The 20,016-nt window shown below is 53.0% G+C and overlaps 1 protein-coding gene and 1 pseudogene across 2 annotated transcripts; both read right to left on the reverse strand.

Moving 5' to 3' along the window:
• Positions 1–10: 10 nt before the first annotated feature.
• Positions 11–9,434, reverse strand: ILVBL (ilvB acetolactate synthase like). 2 transcript variants are annotated; one of them, XM_005604086.4, is made up of 16 exons: positions 8,940–9,434; positions 8,663–8,787; positions 7,364–7,565; positions 7,113–7,240; positions 6,888–7,026; positions 6,687–6,798; positions 4,041–4,140; positions 3,808–3,905; positions 3,556–3,692; positions 2,495–2,629; positions 1,426–1,540; positions 1,163–1,332; positions 1,016–1,086; positions 864–935; positions 587–692; positions 11–457 (listed from the first exon to the last, which is right to left on the reverse strand). In XM_005604086.4, the coding sequence occupies exons 2-16, from the start codon at positions 8,777–8,779 to the stop codon at positions 279–281; spliced, it is 1,881 nt and encodes a 626-aa protein (XP_005604143.2). In that variant the 5' UTR covers positions 8,780–8,787; positions 8,940–9,434; the 3' UTR covers positions 11–278. The 2 variants fall into 2 exon arrangements, with proteins under 2 accessions (XP_005604143.2, XP_023481086.1); XM_023625318.2 differs by lacking the exons at positions 8,663–8,787; positions 8,940–9,434 and having other exon boundaries at positions 7,364–7,846.
• Positions 18,860–19,779, reverse strand: OR10B1P (olfactory receptor family 10 subfamily B member 1, pseudogene; annotated as a pseudogene).

Genomic DNA, 20,016 nt, shown 5'->3' on the forward strand with positions numbered 1-20,016 from the left:
TGGGCCCAAGTGGATCAAAGGTGGTTTATTCAGTGCATAAGAGAGGGAGAGAAAAGGTGCAGAGTTGGGCCCACAGAGAAAAAGGCCCAAGAGCTGTCCTGTGCTGTCAGGGAGCCTCTTTTAGCTCTGACCCCTCCAGCCCCTCGCTGTCCTCAGAGAGGGTTGTAGCATCACTGGGCCTCATGGAATAGGCCTAGGGCAGGCAAAGATGAGACTCCAAACCAGCTAGGCACAGTCCCAGGGTGGGAAGGGAGCCAAGGGTACTGACCCACAAGGCCCTACACAGCAATGGAGCCGTCTCGGAAGTCCGTCCTCCCGATGAGGATGTTGACCACAACTGGGTGGCCATCTCGGCACTGCTGCTGGGCATCACGCAGCACCTTGACCACCTGATCCTCATTCTGCCGTGAGAGCAGCAAGCCCTGGGCCCCTAGTCCCATGGCTGCCTTGTGATAATCTAAAAGGGGAGGTCAAGTCAGATGGTGGCAGGGGCCCAGCCCACCATGCAGCCAGTCCAAGAGAGAAACACACGCCCAGCACAGACTGAAACAGCTTCCCCCGTCCCTACCCTGCCCAGGCCACTCACCAGTGTAAGCCAAGCCACAGGCCACATTGCTGCCCAGACAGGGCACTTGCTCCCGTGAAATCTGGGTCCAACCAGCATCATTCCCTATCAAGGCCATCACTGGGATCTGCAGGGAGAGCACATGCCACAGCCTTCAGTCCCAAGGCTTGGCCAGAGGACAAAAACAGGGCCAGGATCTCTGCCAGACAGAAGCAGCTCCCTCCCCAGCCCCCCCCCACCCCTGATGACATCTCCCAGAACCCCAAGCTCTGAGCTTCCCCTGGGGCAGCCCAGTCACCTTGTGTCTGACGAAGGTGTCAAATTCGATGAGGCTGTAGCCAAATGCTCCATCCCCAAAGAGGCACCAGACCTGGGGCGGGATCGAGGATGGCTGGGGTGGTTCACAGCCCAGAAAGCAGCAAGCCCCCTGCCGTCCGCACCCTGACTCACCTCGGCATCTGGCCGGCACAGTTTGGCTCCAAGTGCAAATCCTGCACCAACCCCCAGCGTCCCGAAGGCCCCTAGGAGAACCAAGAGCAGGTGGGTGTGAAGGGGCCAGGACAGTGCAAGCTGCCCCAGGCACAAGACCTTCCTTACCAGGATCGAGCCAGCGCAGGGGGCCACGGGGCTGCACCAGGTGGGCAGCAGTGCCCACGAAGTCCCCACCGTCGACCACCAGAATTGAGTTGTCAGGCAGAGTTTCCTCCACCAGCTGCAACACCCGTACCGGGTTCAGGTGCTGGGCTGCAGGCATCAACGCCTTCTCCCTGCAGCGCAGCGGCACAGGTCAGCAGGGCCCGCGGCAGAGCCTGCCGGGAACCCACAACCCCACCCCCCCGTCCACTCCAGCCAGCCCCCACCGAAAGGTCTGTTCCTTCTGCCGGTCGGCTTCCCGAAGCTCCTCTGCCCAGTCAGAGGCCCACGTCTGGCCCTCAAGGCCTTCCACCAGCTTCACCATGAAGGAGCCCACATCTCCTGGAGAAAGAGGAGGGTGTGGCTGCAGGGAGGGGGCCGCCTCCTGCCCTGCCAGCAGCAGAGGCCCAAGGACAGCAGGAAGCTGACAGCGGCATTCGAGCAGGCGGCCAGGAGGCAGGCCAGGGGTGTTCCTGGGGCAAAATGGGTCAAACACACCCCAGAGCCTGCCAGAACCAGCGGTGAAAGGGAAAGCAAAGCCAGAGAAAGAGGTTTAGGAAGCACAAAGGTTAGAAACCCAAGCCAGCCTCGTCACCTGCCTGCCCCTCACATCCCAGATCACGCCATCCTGCAAATTCTGCCTCTGAACCACGTCACTGAAAACCCCTGCCTCTGCCAAGCACGTGTATGAGTGAACAAGCAGACGAGCCAGTGGCATCCTTCTTGCCATTCCCATTTGAGAAATGACCACGCAGAGGCTCAGAGAAGTAGAGTTTCTTGTCCCCAGCCATCCCACTCCAGGCCTCCTCATTTCTATCCAGGCCTGTTTAACAGCCCCTTGCCTCTGCCTGGCTCCTCCAACTCAGTGCCCACCAGCTGTTACAAATGCAACAGTGCCACCTCTCTGTTTGACACGAGCGTCCCCTGTCGCTGCACTGCAGCGTGGAATTAGCATCCTTGGAATGAGAGGCAAAGCAGCATGGAAAGGCTGTCACAGGGGACTGAACAGGGTGGAGGGGCATGACAGAAAAGAGAGGCCTCAGCAGCCAAGAAGTGAGCTCTGTGTCCTAAGGGCAGTGGGCAGCATGGGAGGCAGGGGACAGGATCACACGCACAGTCCAAGGCCTTCCCTCTGACACACACCCCATTTGTTCATCCATGTCTCTGGCTGACTGGGTGCCCCTGGGGCAGGGTCCGGGCCTTATCACCAGCACCCAGCTCAAGCCAGCTGCAGGAGAGGCCAGGAAGAGAGGGACGAGGAAGAGCACGGATGTGTGGGGGCGTCTGGGGGCTCACCCTGCACAGCCTCCTGGGGCTTCCAGAAGATGTCTGAGTTGATCAACATGTCTTTCCGGTTACGGTTGACAATGATGATCTTGCTGCTGCGGCTGAGGACACGGCCATAGGAGAGGCGGAAATCACAGATGATTCCTGGGGTGGGGACAGGGTCTCAGTGGATGGAGGGCCAGCGTCCTGGGGAGCACCCGCTACCTCACTTAACCCACCGTGGTAGACAATGCCAAGAGGTGCCTGCTCTTGACCTCTCCCTGTACTCGCACCGTCTGCAGACTTTGCAGCTCCCCACCCTGCGCATCTGGACTGGCCTCGGATGTGCTTTGGCAAACAGAATGTGGCAGAAGTGATGGCACAACCTTCAGGAGACCAGGCTTCAGGAAGCCTCGCAGCTTCCACTCTCTGTCTCTTAAATAACCACACTCCCCGAGCCCTGCATGTTTCTCGTCCTCCACCAAGTGAACAAGCCCAGGCCAGCCTGCTGGATGATGTGAAACACTGAGGAAGGAGGGTGGAGGGGAGAACTCGGTGATGGCAGCTGAGGCCAACCCCAGGCGTGTGAGCCGGCCCAGCCTGGATCAGCATGGCTGCCTTCCAGCCTCCCCAACTGCAGACTGAGGAGCGAGCCCAGTGAAAACCAGAAGAACTACCACCTAACCTGTAGGTGGGTCTTGAGAAATAATAATTGCATTTTAAGCCATTGAGTTTGGGGATGGTTATTACACAGCAAGAGCTAATGATTGAAAGCACTTGATGTGAAACTGTTAATGCTGTCTGTGGACACGCTGTTGAAATGCTGTACATGAGCTCAGCAGCTGCCTGCTGTCTGTGCACCCTCCTCTGTGTAGAGCCAGATCACAGCACACAACTGCAGCCTGGCGAGAGTTCATCTGAATTTCAGGTCCAGGGTGTTCAAAACCCTTCACAGGGGAATGTGGGGCCAGAGGTAAGAGGGTGGGTGATTATGAGGGTGGAGTGCCAGCGAGTAACTGACTAGAAGAGGCAGGGTCACAGAGTGAGGGGTGTCTGGAGGGGGGCGGGGTGCAGGGTAGGCTGAGGCCTACCTGCCAGCAGGACGACGTCTGCCTTCTTCAGGGCGGCGCTGCGGTTCTGCCGGATGTGGAGGGGGTGGTTGCGGCCCAGCAGCCCCCGTGCCATCCCCCCAAGAAAGCAGGGGACACCCAGGGTCTCCACGGCAGCCCTGGGGGTCCAGGAAGAACAGAAGCAAGTGTGGCCAAAGGCCTGCACGTCCCCACAGGGCCTCAGGGGACCAGGGACCAGGAACATGATAAGAAGGGCAGGCTGAGGCTTCTCACCGAAGCTTGTCGGCAGGTATCGGGGGCAGCAGGGCCTGGCTCCCCAGCAAAATAAGGGGCCTTTTGGCCCGACTCAAGATCTCCACACAGCGCTGAACCTAGGGCGAGAGATGGGGCTCAAAGGGCCAACCCTGAGTCACCATCAGCCCCCTAAGACTACAGCCCCAGTACTGACTCAGGGAGAGGCCATCCTGCCAGGTGGGGGTGCCTGGCCAGGGAGGAGAGACAGTCACCTGCTGGGCGGATGCCTGGGGGATGTCCAGAGGCAGAGGCCCCTCGGGCTGAGGCTCCCAGGCTCCTGCAAAGAGGTTGGCCAGGTGATTCTCTAAATACCTGCAAAGGAGAGAGGAAGGGGCGGTTACCAGGAGGAATCCCCAGGGCTCTAGGAGCTGAAGGAGGACAGGGACCAGGAAAGAGGCAGGTAGGGGAGCAGGACAGGCGCAGGGCTAGATGAGCAACCACCCAGGGGCAGACGAAGCCCATGGCCAGGTCTCCAGCGGCCTGCTTCCCTCAGAAGCTTCTGATGACCACCCCAACTGGACACAGACCCTCAGAAACAAGTGACACAGGCATGGAGTGCCAGGATCAAGGACCATGGCTGCAGGTCAGAGGCATGGGCTCAAGTCCTAGCTGTGCCTCTTCCCAGCTGTGTGACTTTGGGAAGTGACTTAACCTTTCTGAGCTTCCTCCTCTGTAAAATGTAAAAGGAACCTATCCCTCCTCAGGTTCAGTGATCTATACATTCAGGATATAAAGCACTTTGCAAACCATCAGTCAATGGGAGTTATTAACATCGTCAGTATTCTTGCCTCTTCTCCAGCTTCAGACATCTCCTTCTCTGTCTCCTTACTCATTGGGTCACAGGGCCCAACATTCCATGAGGCCCTGTGCAGGGCCCTGGAGAGACAAGGGTAAATTCTGCTCAGCCTCGCCCTCAAGGGGCATCTAATGCAGTCAGATACAGACACATGGGCGTGTCTAGCAGTAGGAGCCAAAGCTTCTGTCAAGGTTGCAGACAATGATAACAGGCCAAGGATAGAACCGTGGGGAAGCCTAACATGAAAAGAAACAAAAGTCCCCTTGCAGGGGGCTGAGGAGGGGCAGCCGAGAGAGGGGTGAGGTGGGGAATGGAGTGGGGCGGAACCAACAGGCCAGGGAGCAAAGAGACTGTCACAGCCACAGAACAGATCCGCTTAAAAATTCAGCCGACCTGACACGGTCACCAACCACTTCCTGTATGTGCAGGACCCCTGAATCCCCCTCTTTATTTCTGGTTCCCTACCCATGTTGGAGGAAGTATGGGAGACACCCTGCCTTGCATCTGATATGAGACTGGACTCAGCCCTGTTCTTATTTAAGACAGTAATGGTCAATTCTTTTGCACTTCAGCATTTTGCACTCTCCAAATGATCTAATTTTATATTTCATAAAATCTTGGTCTAAAGAGAAAAGCAGGCAACATTCACCCATTTTACAGATAAGGAAGCTGAAGTCAAGAAAGGTTTAATCACAATATATGTAAGTCAAATCATTATGCTGTATACCTTAAATTTAGACAGTGCTACATGTCAATTATATCTCAAAAAAACTGGAAAGAAAGAAAAGGAAAGAAAGGTTTAATCCATTGCTTAGGTTAACACAGCTAGTTGGCGGCAGTCCTGGGATTTGAACCCATGTCTCTGGACTTCCATTTCACTCATCACAGACATCACGTAGCTCTGCAGGTGATGCACTGAAGGCGCCCCAGGTGAGCCATTAACAGGACGGATGCAAGTCATTCGGCCTCCTTGGGTGTCAGTTACCTAACATATGAAAAGGGCGTAATACCTCACTGTCTTAAGAAAGGCTTGTTACAGAAGACAGGTGAGCGAAACCTCTACTCCCTGAGCTTCATGCAGGGACCGGCCTGTGTGGTTCATGCCCATCCTGGACTCTAGCACAGAGCAGCACCACTAAAATATTTGGAGGAGGAGTGGAAGGTGGAGGGGCGAGAACAGGCACAGGGAAGGGACAGGAGAAGGACGAGGAGGAGAGCGAGTCTCCCTCCTATGCCATTTCAGCCAGGCCACCTCAGTGGTGACGAAAAACGGATGCCTTCCGCATACCTCTCCTGGAGCTATGTCCCTACCTGGAGCCCCTTCTATCCTCTCAACTGAAAGATGCCCCCCTCAAACTTGCATCTTTTCCAGGAAAACATTCAAGCTTGTCCCACGCCAGCCCTGCTGCCCTGCTCTCTCCAAGATCCTGCCAGTAACCACTCAAAATCCTCCAGAGGCCCCAGAGTGAGCTGTGCCCATGTCACCGGCCTGTAACCCACTGTCCCCTTATTCTGGCCTGATGGAGGTCCAGACACTGATACGTGACCCATCCACACCTCCGCATCCCACAGCCACCACCCAGATGGAGGCCACCATCACCTGTCATCCTGCTGACCGCCACACCTCCTCCCTGGCTCCCCGGCTTCCACCCGACCCCACTGTCCATTCTCCAGCAGCAGCCAGAGGGAACGTAATAACAAACTGAGTCAGGGCCCCCCACCTCTGCTCAAGGCCCTGCAGTACTTCTCAGTGGATCTCAGATTAAACAAAAAAGCCCAGGCCATCCCCGGGGCCCCTGCTGGCAGCTCTGAGCTCAGCCCTGCCCCTTACCCCTTTGCTCACCTGCTGCCACAGGAGCCACCTTTGTTCCCAACCCATCAAGTCTGTCCGTGCCTCAGGACCTCTGCATATGCTATTCCCTCTACCTGGAATGCTCTACCTGCGGCTGGCCCCTCTCAAATTATGTGCAAATCAATGAATGAGTGAATGAGAGATGCTGGCAGGAGGTTACAGGGGAGGGCAGAGCATGGGGGAGGGCACGGCAGGCATGGGGCTACTCACCAGGAAACCACTCGACCCATGAGGCCCTTGGGTGGCATGGCTGGCACCACCTCCTTCCGGACGATGAAGTAGGGGTACAGCACGTCAATGGGTAGCTCCACAAATACTGGGCCTGCAGGGGCAGGAAGGACGCTGAGCTTGCCAAGCCTCCCTAGACCCCAGGCCCTAAGGCCTGACCGCTGCCCAGCCAACCCCACCTACCCGGGGTGCCTGACTGAGCAGCAGCCGCCGCAGCCCTCAGGGTGGGCACGATGTCCCGCACCCTCTGCACGGAAGCACAGAACTTGCAGAGTGGCCGGAACAGGGACATCTGATCAATGGCTTGGAGGGCACCCCGGTTCTAGTGGAGACAGGAGTCCGGGGAGTCAAGACGTGAGGCCCTTTGAGCCTCCCTGGGGCCCCCACCGCCCCCCAAGGACAGGGCACCTGCAGCAGGGTGCCGGCAGCGCCCCCCAGAAGCAGGACTGGGGACTGAGCTATCTGGGCATTCTTCACCGCAGTCACCGTGTTGGTGAGGCCAGGGCCTGCCGTCACCGCCGCCACACCCAGCGTCCCTGGAACACAGACCTCGTCACAGCCGCGCCCACTCTCTTGACCACTTCTGAAAAACCCCTGCCCCTCAAAGACACCCCCATCCCAGTCTCAGCAGCCCCCAGCCCTCTCTACTCTGCCCTCACCAGTCAGGCGGGCCACAGCATCGGCAGCAAAGACGGCCGTGACTTCGTGGCGCGTGTCCACCACACGGATGCCCAGCTTCTCACAGGCCACCAGCAGTGGGGAAATGTGCCCACCAACCAGCGTGAAGAGGAACCTTACACCGTGGGCCCTCAGCACGGCCGCCACACTCTCCCCACCATGCTGGATGCTTGCCGTGTCCACCTGAACCCAAGCAGGGGGAGGAACAAGATGGTCAAGGAGCTGGGCCAGGTGAGGAGAGGCAATCCTCCTCCCCCAGGAAGGAGGGCGGAGCACGTCAGAGGTCACAGGAACCTCGGTGTTGGTTAGGCACATATCGTGCTATATACAGGTCCTCTTATCAGATCCTCTTGTCATTAATCTTCTTACAGCTAAGGAGACCAAGCAAGATTCAAAGTCCCATAGAATCCACGCTCTTAAGCGCCCCACTCTGTTCCAGCTCCGGGAAGGGAGGACAATCAAGGAGAGAGGGGAGGGAAGGTGGATCTACAGAACCCAGGGGAGTTTGGCCAAGGGCACGGGGCAGGGACCATCTGTTGGGACTCCAGAACTACATCCCCTGCAGTGTCAGGGCCGGTAGCCTCACCGCTGACTGCAGCCTACCAGACTCCCTCCCAGGCCCTGGGCAAGGTCCAGCTGACAAGCTGCCAGCCACCAGGTGCCTGGCATGGAGCCGGCCTGCTGGCACAGGAAGTGCTGGGCCTCCCAGCCCCAGCTTCTACACAGCCCCACACAGCAGAGGCCTTTGGCGTCGATCTCCCTAAGTCCCCAAGGCTAGTGGCCTTACTTCTGGATAGGAGAGGAAGGGCTGCTCCAGGCTCGGAGACGAAAGACTCGGGAGAGGGTCTGGGGAAGCGGTAAATTTCTGAGACAGGACCAAGTAGTTCAGAGCGACACCCGTGGGGTCAGATCTTCCCCAAACCTACGGTAAGCTACCGCTCAACCTCTTGAGCCTGTTTCCTCTCGTGGAAAAGGAAACAAGAGCACCTATTCAGGCACGCATTGAGCGATACATGAAAACTGTCCCTGCACGGCCGCCCGTCCCGCGCCTGCCTTTCACGCGCTCTGACCCCACCGGGTTTCGAGAGCCTGTAGAAAGGGCCCCGGGGAAGGAGTGTGCGCGGGCGTTCGTGCCCAGCTAGCGCAGCTTCCGGATTATGTCTTGGTGGTGGCAAAGTGCAGGCCCCGGGGCAATGGGGACAGGACCGTGAGCAGACCGTTCCTCTCGGGCGCCTTGGGTTAGTCCCACTTTCCTCGCCGGCAGAACGGGCGCGCCTCACCGTGTGCACCAGCCGAGACAAGAGCCCCAGGCGCTGCGCCGCGCCCAGCACGGCGATCACGAGCGCGCCGAAGGCCAGCAGCAGGACGGAGGAGAAGGCGCCCGCGGAGGCCTCCATGAGGCGGCCTAGGAGGGAAAAGGCAGTGCCAGGATCCGGACGTCACGGCCAGACCCCTGCCCCAGCGAGCGTCCGCGCCCAAGCCCGACCCCCAACCCCAGGCCGCGAGTCGAGGTCACAGCACACCCGGAGGGTCCTCCGATCCCCAAGACCCTCTCACCTTGCACGCACTGCAGGGCGACTCAGGAACGCCGAGCTCCTCGCGTCACTTGCCCGGCACACGGCCACGCCCCTCCCACCCGCGGTGGGCGGTGCCCCGGCCGTCCAGATGCGCAAGCACACGACCACCGCGCTGCGGCCGCGGCGACTCCTCCAGCGCCGGTGCCCGCTGGCCGCCCGCGCCAGGCCCCGCCTCCCCTCGCCTTTCATTGGCTGGCACTGCAGGCCCTCTCCCGCGGCCTTGCCAGGGGTCAGGCCCCTCCGCGTCTTCCCGGAGCCCGATGCTCGGGAGCCGGCCTTGCGCGGCCTTCTGCTGGCGCACCGCAGGCTTGCAGGTTCGGGCCTTCAGGCGCGGCCCGCGTTCCACACCAGCCGTACCGTGAGCGCCCCCCCACCCCCACGTTGGCCGGCGCGGACGGCCACGGACCCGCTCCCTGGAGGCCACCATCCGGGCACTCATCCCAACGAGCCCCGGCCCCGCCTCCCACCCCGCCGCGACCCGGCCGAGGCAGAGGCCCGGCCCCTCGGCCGTAGCCCTGCCTCCCCGCTAGACCCGCGCCCCCTCCCGGCTGTCTCGGGGTTTCTCCGCTGCGAACGCGGAGGGATAGACGCCTCGAAGCAGGCTGGGTCCTGGTTCCAGCGCGCGCTCCCCAGCCCTCCGGCCATCCGGCCTCTGGGAAATGATCTCTCCATCAGTGAAGGGGAGTAATACGGCTACCAAGCGCCGTGCGTCTGTCCAAGACAGACTCTGCCATTGTAACTTTGGCTCCCATCCCATCCCATCCCAGTCAGCTGCTGGGATTTCCCTCTGAGGATTCCAGCCCACCATTAATTTTATCTTCTGTTGAATCACTCCTGGGTCTTAATTTCGCCCATTAAAAAAAGAAACCTCATCTCCGCTTGTCTCTGTCCCTTTACTCCTCTTTTTAGCAAATTCCTCCGATGGGTTATCCTTGCTGACTCTATGAGCCCTCCTCCTATTGCCTCTTTACCGCCTCCGAACAGGCTCTTCGCCGCCGCTCTGGGCGGGCTGTGCTGGATTATTCCGATAGTCTCCAAGCCGGGCCCGCTGCCTCGTGACTCTCACCTACTGGTTCAACCTCACTCTCCCTGCCTATAATTAAGAGAATAAAACGCAAACCTCCTAGAAGGGCATCCCATGCCCATTAAACTCCCAGAGCCAGGAATGAAATAGTGATCGTGAGTTTTTGTCAAGCACTTACTGTCTGCAAGGGGCTGTTCCATGCACTTTTGATATATTAATTCATTTAATCCTCACAACAGCCCTGTAAGGCTCGTGGTTATCATTATCCCATTTGACGGATGAGGAAACTGAAGCACGGAGAGGTTCAGGAACTTTCCCAAGGTCACACAGCTTGTAAGTGATAGAGGCAGATTGTGAACTCAGGCGGTGCTGCCCGGGCTCCCAGCCTGGGAGCACCCGGAGCATGGGTACTGAGCTTCACCCACGTGGCTTCCTCAAGCCTATCGCAGTGCGAGGCCTTTGGGGCCCACCCAGAGCCCCACCTGCGCTTACCGCTGATTTTATTCTAAGTGAGTTGGGAAGCCAGAGTGGATTTTGGACAAGGGAAGTCACATAAAACCTGCACACAGTTGTTCATAGGGACTTTATTTGTGATAGCCAAAAACGGGAAAATCAAAGTGTTTCTCAATAGGTGAATGGTGAAACAGACTGTGGCCCATCCATACCATGGAACACTACTCAGAGATAAATAGGACAAACTATTGAAACATGCAACAACTTGCATGAATGTCAAAGTAGCTGCGCTCAGGGGACCAGCCCGGTGGCCTAGTGGTTGAGTTCGTCCACTCTGCTTCTGCAGTCCCAATGGGTTCCCAGGCACCACACTGTGGGAGTGACCCACATACAAAACAGAGGAAGATTCGCACATGTCAGCTCAGGGTGAATCTTCCTCAGGAAAAAAATTAAAATAAATAAATTTTTTTTAAAAGAGGCTTTAAAAACAACTGCTCAGAGAACAGATTGGTGGTTGCCAGAGGCTGGGCAAGGCTGGGAGGAGGCAGCTGCTGGAGGGGAAATGGGTGGAGGTGGCCAAAAGGGACAAACTTCCAGTTATTTACTCTGGGGCTGTAACGTACACCGTGGAGACTGCAGTTACAAGACTGTATTGTCTATTTGAAAGTGGCTAAGAGAGTAGATCTTAAAAGTTCTCATCACAAGAAGAAAATTATAACTATGTGAGGCGATGGATGCTAACTAGAGTTATTGTGGTATATATGCATATTGAATCATTATGTTGAATGCCTTAAACTTATACAGTGTTACATGTCAATTATATCTCAATAAAACTGGAAAAAAGTCTTCTCTACCCACAAGCTGAAAAAAAGATTATGCTGAGCAGAAGAACCCCATCTCACAAGGTTACATAGTATATGATTCCATTGGATCTGATGTTTTCCAAAGGACAAAACCATAGTGAGGGGACATCAGTGGCTGTCGGGGGTTAGGGAAGGATAAAGGGGGTTTTTTGGGTCCTGGAGCCATTCTAACTCCAGATTATGGTGGTGGTGGCATGTGTTAAAATTCATTGAACTGTACACTAAAAAAAACCATTTTCCCGTATAATACTTGAAAAATAAAATTATACAGATATTATACACACAGTATGTAAATAAATATATGTATTTTAAAGATACACTAGCACCAAAATGAAATTTTTCCTTGAAGTAAGCAGTAGCCTTGAAAGAGAATTGGGAGATGGAATAAAGTTCTGCCTGTGTAATTCGAAGGTCCCTTTAACGCCACGTGCAGAAAACGCTACTCTTCAGTGCTTCACACTTAGGGAAACAGTAAACTTATCAGACCTTCATATCCTCAGTAATCCTCATGTTCATGTTCAGAGAAAGCCTAGGATCCACAAATGTCAAGGAGGGAAGAGATCGTCGGTGCCAGGTCCTCCGTTTAGCGACCTCAGACACGGAGACAGGCAGGGGCCTTCCCGCTCTCGGCGAGCGGTCCAGCGCTACACTGGCACCCAGCTCTCCAGACCCCGGTGCAGTGGGCGTGAAGGGACCTGTGCTTCTGAGGGCTCACACAGCCTTCGCGATGGAGCCCCAGGCACCTGGGACGAAGCTCCGAATCCTTGCTTCCTTCTCCTTGATCGAAAGGCAACACCACCCAGGCCCCCAACCACCCTGAGGACGTGCCCGTCACACCTGGCCCCACCCCTGCATGAGGTGACGCCCAACAGCGAGGGCGGAGCCCACATTCCCATCCGCCTCCCCAGAGAAATGAAAACCCATCAGTCCTGACAACCGGAAAAAATTAGAAGTCCACAGAAACCACTAAAACATTACTAAAGGAGTTGTTAGTAATTTATATATCACCTAATTCCCCGAACTTAAAAAAAAAAATGGAGGCAGCCCACAAAAATGTTAATGTGCTTAATATGACCCTTAAAATAGGAATTGAAATCAAACATCCTACAATCAGCTTTATTTGTAATACTCAAAAATTGGAAAAAACGGAATTCCCCTCAATAGGTAAATGTTAAACTGTGGTCCATCCACACCACGGAACCCTCTCACCAACGGAGCAGGCAGTCGTTGTAGGGAGAGAATATATATATAAATGATATATAATAATGTTATACATTTATTTAGTGTTTATTATAATTTATTACATATTACATATTTATTACATCATATATATTTGTTATATATGATATATATTTATTACATAATATATATTATATTACACATCGACCATAATATAATAACATTATATAATGATATTTTCTCTTATATTATATATTACAAAATGGAAGGCAAAGAGAAAAGTGTTCTGGAAAACACAGGTTACCCAAAATATCTGTCTCTTTAGTCATGCCCAGTGGCTGAAGGGAATAATGGAACGTTCCATTCCCAGAAAGTTTTAACATTAAATAATCATGAATACACAGGATCTAGAAATTGGTTCAGACTTTATTTTTCTCTCAAGTCTCCCGTCAGTTCACCTGGGATAGAAATCCGGGAATTTCTTCACTTTAATCTTCCTTCCTCTTCTCATCCATTTTCCTTTGGACGGTTTTAAGTCTCTTGGTTCTGCCCACGGGGTCCCTGCCCCCAGGGAACTGGTTAAGACTAATAGCTCAGAGCACCACGTACTGAATCCCAGCTTAGCTTTTCAGTAGCTGTGTGATATTGGGCAAGTTTCTTAAACTCTATTAGCCTCAGTGTTTCTCATCAATAAGATGGAGATGACAACCTTCCTTCATGGGGATGATGCAAGTAATGTGTTGCTGCTTGTCCACCAGAATTCACTCTCTCCTTCCTCCTTTAAAAATGCAACACATGGTAATCCACCTAAATCCATGTGTCCGGACACCCTTGCTGCCAGCTGTAGCATGTGTCATAGTTTTGGCCAATGGGATCTAAATGGGAGTGATGACCACCACATCCACAGTGTGCCCTTAAAAGGAAGGGCTGTGTGCTCTTTGGAGCCTTATGCCCTTTCCTGTAGCCTGGGATCTAGATGCAGTGGTGGAGCCAGAGAAGTTACTTTGGGCCCAGAGATGGAAGCCATGATTTAAGGAAAGCAGAATCAGTTTACAGCCCTGAATCAATCACCACCTCTAGATTGTTACGTGAGCAAGTCGTAACTTCTATCCAGGGTCAACTACTGTCTTTTGGGGTCTCTTTGCTGTAGCAGCTCATACTGTACAATGAGTTACATAGAAGTTAATGCCAGATGTGAGGTTCTGCTATAATAAAAATCTAAACTGTGAAGCATTAACTCCACAATCAGGCAGTAGGTCACGAGGACACGTATACGCGGTGGAAAGCCAGGGATCCATGTTGTGGCAGACCATTCAGCAGAGCTGTGACGTTTTGCATGACAGACTGTGTGCCTGTTGAGTCTGCAGCCCTCTGGAAAATGGTTGGGAGAAGCCGGATTATTTGTGCGTGTTTGCTACTTCTTGCCACTGTTAATAAAAAGGGCGGCAAGCAGAAATGGAAGGACCCATAACGATACTAAGGCAGGCTCTCTCCGTGCAGGCTCTAATTCAAATTGCCTGGGTCTGGTGATTCAGGGCTCACAGGGAAGGCGTGATACAAGGTGGCCACAAGGAGGCAATTACAGTAAGAGATCAGCCCTTTTTCAGCAGCCTCCAGAGAATGCCAAGGTCCAAGAGTGGAGGCCAGGAGACAAAGGAGGGCCACGTTCAGGTTTCAGAACTAAGTCAGATAGATGGATGAAGCTTGAGGACGTGATGCAAAGTGAAATAAGGACAAAGCCTGTTTGTTTCCCTGAGCCCAGGCCACAGCAGCAAGAGCCCGAGTCTTGACCACTAGACCACCAGGGCCGGCTGCATGAGGCACTCAGAGCGTTTAAGTCACGCAGACAGACAGCAGATGTGTTTGCCGGGGCCCGGGGCGGGGGGTGGGGGGGGACGGGGAGTTAGTGTTTACTGGGGACAGGGTCTCACTTTTAGAAGATGAGAAAAGTTCTGGAGATGCACGGTGGTAACAGTTGGACAACATTCTGAATGAGTTTAATGCCGCTGAAACAGTACACTTAAAAAGGGTTAAGATGGTCAATTTTATGTCAGGTGTATTTTACCAGAATAGAAAAATAGGAAAGAAAAGAATTGTGTCAGAGGGACTCTTTGGCTGCAGTTGCTTGCACAAGGAGCTGCCTGGGGACAAAAAGATGGAACACCTACTAAATTTTAGAGAGAAAAACATGAGCCTGAACTGGAAAAGACTGTGACTGGCCCTAAAACAAGGCCCCCAGGCTGCACCACAAGGCCCCCAGGCTGCACTAGCAGGAGATGAGACGAGACGGTTTGGTAGCAGCCATGGGGGACAGAGGACAGTGAGGAGCCCCCAGTAGGCACAGCCAAGGACCACGAAGGACAGCGGACAGAGAACTTACCCACGGGACGGGCAGGAGGCTTCACAATTCCTGCCGGACAGAACTTTAAAATTGCTAAGTTTCATTCTAACGTTTATTTTGCATGTAGATTAGAAAATCCTGTAAGTTTGTAGGTCACCAGGCCATGAGAAGCCATCTCAGGACTTGAGGAACAGATCTTATACTGTGACGGGATGCAGTGACAGGATGACTCATGGGCCAGGTTCTTGGAGAGGCTGCCGTAGGCCAGAGGAGGTGGGGAAGACGCTGTGTGAAACTGGGTGCGGCCGCACCAGCGCTTTTGGTTCTGCTTGTCTGGGAGGGGCCTTCAGACCTTTCAGAGCCAAGATGTCTGCAAGACAAAGAAGCCCTTCTCGCGCTGAGACTGACTGCCTCTCATAGCATTACTTTTTTAATTTTACTCACGGTAAAATACACATAACATGAAAGAAATTTACCGTCGTAACCATTTTTAAATGCACAGTTCAGTAGTGTTAAGTGTATTCGCATTGCTGCACAGCCGTCACAGGTGCCATCCACCTGCAGAACTTTTCATCATGCAAAACTGAAACTCTGTCCCCATTGAAAAATGACTCTCCAGGGGCTGGCCCCGTGGCCGAGTGGTTAAGTTCACGTGCTCTGCTGTAGGCGGCCCAGTGTTTCATCAGTTCGAATCCTGGGTGCAGACATGGCACTGCTCATCAAACCACACTGAGGCAGCATCCCACATGCCACAACTGGAAGGACCCACAACTAAGAATATACAACTATGTACTGGGGGGCTTTGGGGAGAAAAAGGAAAAAAATAAAATCTTTAAAAAATCACTCTCCATTCCCTCTCCCCCCAGGCCCTTGAAACCACCAGTCTACTTTTTGTCTCTATAAATTTGACCACTCTAGATACCTTATATGAGTAGAATCACGCGGTGTTCGTCTTTTTGTGACTGGCTTATCAGAAGTAACATAATGTCCTCAGGGTTCATCCCTTGCAGCACGCATCAGAGTTCCCTTCCTTTTTAAGGCTGAATAATATTGCATACACCGAATTTTGTTTATCCATCATCTGTCATGGACAGTTGGGTTGCTTCCACCTTTTGGCCACTGTGATCATTGCTGCTATGAAGATGGGTGTACAGACATCTCTTTGAGGCCCTACTTTCTGTTCTTTTAGATACATACCCAGAAGTTGAGTTGCTAGATCATATGATAATTCTACTTTTAATTTTTTGAGGAACTTCCGCAGTGTTTTCCACGGCAGCCACCCCGTTTCACTCCCACCAATAGTGCTCCAGGATTCCAATTTCTCCACGTTCTTGCCAACACCTGTCATTTTATGGGTTTTCTATACTAACCGTCCTAACGGATGTGATAGCATACCTTTTCATTCATCATTTTGCCAAGAGTCATTCTTTCTTCGTTTTGCCAGCGCTTCCCTCAGAGAAGAGACAGGATGGAAGCCAAATCCCGCCCCAAACACACGCATCCAACCCCGATTTCCCAGAGAGGGCTGAGGGCAGCCCAGTCGCACTGAAGAAACACTGCGATCCACGTTGTCAACCTGACATTCACGTACTATCTGTGACTAATTTGTTTCTAGAACAAGCCCCCAAACCCCAAAGTTGTACCAGCAGGAAATGAGCTGAGAAACTTCACTGGTGCCTGTGGACAGAGGACAGTGGGAGCCTCCCGAGGACAAAACCAGATACGGAAAGAAATAGGCCATCTTCACTCCTATGTCTTTTCGAGTCTTGCCCCTCAGTCCTTGGCCTCTGCGTGGTAGCAGTGGGAGTGGTTGGAGAGTAAAACATCACTTCAAACGTCAGTTTTGGTTTCAGGAACAGGCTTTGGGCCGCAAGTACCAGAAACCCCAAAGGTAAGTGGATTTAAATGATATGGACAATTTATTATTTCACTTGACAAGAAGTGTCATCAAGAATACAGATTTTTTTTTTCCTTCGTTTCTACTCTGCCATCCTCAGATGTTGTGTCACAAAATGGTTGCAGAAGCTCCAGAGATCACCTTCTCACACAGGCTCAGATAGAGGAAAAAACCAAAATGACTCTTCTCACAACTTTTTTAAATGCAAGGAAACTACAGAGTCCCCCTCCACTGACTTCCCTTCCACTTTTATTGGCCATTATCTTGCTCCATGTTGCCCAGGAAGAGAATCCTCTCTTTGTCCAGCTTATCCACGCTCTACACTCTACCCGCCCATTAGTCACTTAGTCGCCATCTTCCTTATCAGATTGACTGTCATGGTATCGCAGTGCTTATGTTCAAGTAACCGTTATTTTACTGAATAATAACCCCAAAGTGCAAGAATGATGATGCTGGCAATTTGGATATGGTAAACAGAAGCCATAAAGTGCTTGCTTTAAGTGAAAAGGTGAAAGTCCTCAAGTTAATAAGAAGAGAAAAAAAATCATATGCTGAAGTTACTAAGAGCTATGGTAACTTTCATTACAGTATATTCTTATAATTGTTCTGTTATATTATTCGTGATTGTTGTTGCTCTCTTACTGTGCCTAATCTATGAATTAAGTTTTACCATATGTGTGTATGTACAGGAAAAAACACAGTATATATAGGGTTCCACACACGTGAGTTTTCAGGCATCCACTGGAGGTCTTGGAAGGTGTTGCCCACAGATAAGAAGGGACTACTATATTTTGAATGATTTCACTCCATCGTCAGTGTTCAGTTAAACGAAAGCGAACTACTAAACACACTGAGACACCACTTCATGTCTACTAGGATGGCTATGATTTTGAAAAATGGAAAATAACACGTGTTGGCAAGGTTGTGGAGAAATTGGAACCCTCATACATTGCCGCTGGGAATGCAAAATGGTGCAGCCACGATGGAAAACAATTTGGGGATTCTTCAAATAGTTAAACATAGAGCCACCGTATGATCCAGCAATCCTACCCCTATGTGCACACCCAAGGGATTGGAAACAGGGACTCAAACAGACACTTATACACACAAGTGCATAGCAGCACTAGTCACAGTAGCCAAAAGTGGAAACAGCCCAACTGTCCATCGAGAGATGAATGGATAAACAAAATGTGGTCCAGCCACACAGTGGAATATTGTGCAGCCATAAAAAGGAGTGAAGTTGTGACACGTGCTACAACATGGATGAACCTTCACAACATTATACTAGTGAAATAAGCCAGACACAAAAGAACAAATACTATATGATTCCTCTCATGTGAAATTCCTAGAATAGGCAAACTCCTAGTGACGGAAAGGAGACTAGAGCTCACCAGGGGCTGCGCGGGGAGAACAGGGAGCCACTGCCTAATGGGCACAGAGTTTCCATGTGGGATGATGAAAACGTTACAGAAATAGATGGTGGTGTTGGTTGCACAAAATTGTGAATCTAATTAGTGCCACTGAATGATACACTTAAAAATGGTTAAAACGGCAAAACTTATGTTATATATATTTTACCACAATAACTTTTTTTAATTCCCCCTTCTTTCTTTTGGTCCCATCATACACCAAAGAGATGAGGGACCAAACAAGGACAGACAGCTACAGAATAATCACGAAGACAACTGCGTTCAAGTGTGCCATTCCGACAGGAAAAATAAACAAAGGCAGCCTCGGGTTGGTGACGGGAAGAGCCCCCCTTCCAAAGAAGAGAGAAAAAACTTGTGAGTGAGACAAATAAAGGGATGCTGGACCCGGTGCCCATCCCTGTTCTCTGCTGGTTAAGCACTGCTGGCTAAGCACTGCCCGCCAGCCCGGGGCAGGGTCCACGGCGCCCTCCGCTGGGGACCGTCCTGCACTGCAGACAGCGGCGCATCCCAGCAAAGTCAAGGACTTTAGACCAAGCGAAAAGGCAGCCTTTGCAGAGTCAGCCAGGTCTCAGCACTGTTTGATAACTGCCTCCTGGAATGGGCTAGTCCATGTGAGGTTCTGGGAGTGGCCTCTGTTTTCCAGGTGAGGAATCGGAGCGTCAGGCGGAGCGCACATTCATGAAAAGTCTGGAGGGGGAATGCAGAGCAAGTATCTACTTAAAAACCCCGCGGCTTTGTGCCAGGGTCCTCCTCAGAGCCACCCGCAGGTCCTGGTTCCGCAGGGTGTACACCACGGGGTTCAGCAGCGGTGTCACCACCATGTAGAACACAGCCACCAGGCGGTCCTGGTCGGGGTTTCCTCTGGACTCAGGCCGCAGGTAGATGATGGAGATGCAGCCAAAAGGCACAATGACCACGGTGAGGTGGGCCGCGCGGGTGGAGAAGGCCTCGTGCCGGCCGGCTGCCGAGGGGATCCTCACGATGGCGGCCACAATGAAGGCGTAGGAGAGAGGATGAGGAGGAAGGAGGCCAGCACGACGAGGATGCTCAGGAAGAAGATGGCCAGCGCTATGCCGGCACTCTGTGCACAGCTGAGCTTCAGGACTGGGGCAATGTCACAGAAGAAGTGCTCCATGTGGTCGCTGCGGCAGAAGGGCGCGGAGAAGATCATGCTGGTCTCCAGCAAGGCCACCGAGACCCCGGAGCAGAAAACCAGGGCTCCCAGGGACAGGCAAACGGTGGGTCTCATGATCACGGAGTACCGCAGGGGGTGGCAGATGGCCACATAGCAGTCGTAACCCATCAGGGTGAGGAGGAAGCAGTTACTGCACCCCAGGCCCAGGAAGAAGAACATCTGAGCACGACAGCCAGCGATGGAGATGGCCTGGCTCTCCACGAGCAGGTGAGCCAGCATATTGGGGATGGTGACCAGTGTGTAGCAGGTCTCAGAGAGGGACAGCACCGGCAGGAAGCGGCACATGGGAGTGTGCAGGGTCCTATCCACGGGGATGACGGTGATGATGGTGAGGTTGCCACTGAGGGTGACCAGGTACGCGAGGAGGAACAGGGCAAAGAGGGTGGTCCTCAGGTCTGGGAGGTTGGAGAAACCCACGAGCACAAACTCTACCACCAGCCAGGTGGCATTTTCCCATTGCTTCTCAAGAGCCTGAGCAGAGAGGAGACAGTAAATGAAACAGAAAAATTACTAAGGCTCTGCCATGCAGCAGGTACTGGTGGAGAAGGGCCGTCATCCCTGTTTTACAAAAAAAGAAAGAGCAACTCAGAAATGAAGTCACTGTTTTCCGACTATCACCCAGCTAGCAAGTATCTCTTCAATAGACAAGAAAATCAGGGGCCAGCTCTGGCCTAG

This window comes from Equus caballus, chromosome 21, assembly GCF_041296265.1.
Source record: "Equus caballus isolate H_3958 breed thoroughbred chromosome 21, TB-T2T, whole genome shotgun sequence".
Lineage (NCBI taxonomy): Eukaryota > Metazoa > Chordata > Mammalia > Perissodactyla > Equidae > Equus > Equus caballus.

Coding starts and splice junctions, on each gene's coding strand:
- ILVBL (XM_023625318.2), bottom strand. CDS start 7,697: ATGTGCCTAACCAACACCGAGGTTCCTGTGACCTCTGACGTGCTCCGC. Junction 1,333..1,425: donor CAGAAGGAACAGACCTTTCG/GTGGGGGCTGGC, acceptor GCTGCGCTGCAG/GGAGAAGGCGTTGATGCCTG. Junction 458..586: donor CTGTGGCTTGGCTTACACTG/GTGAGTGGCCTG, acceptor CTCCCCTTTTAG/ATTATCACAAGGCAGCCATG.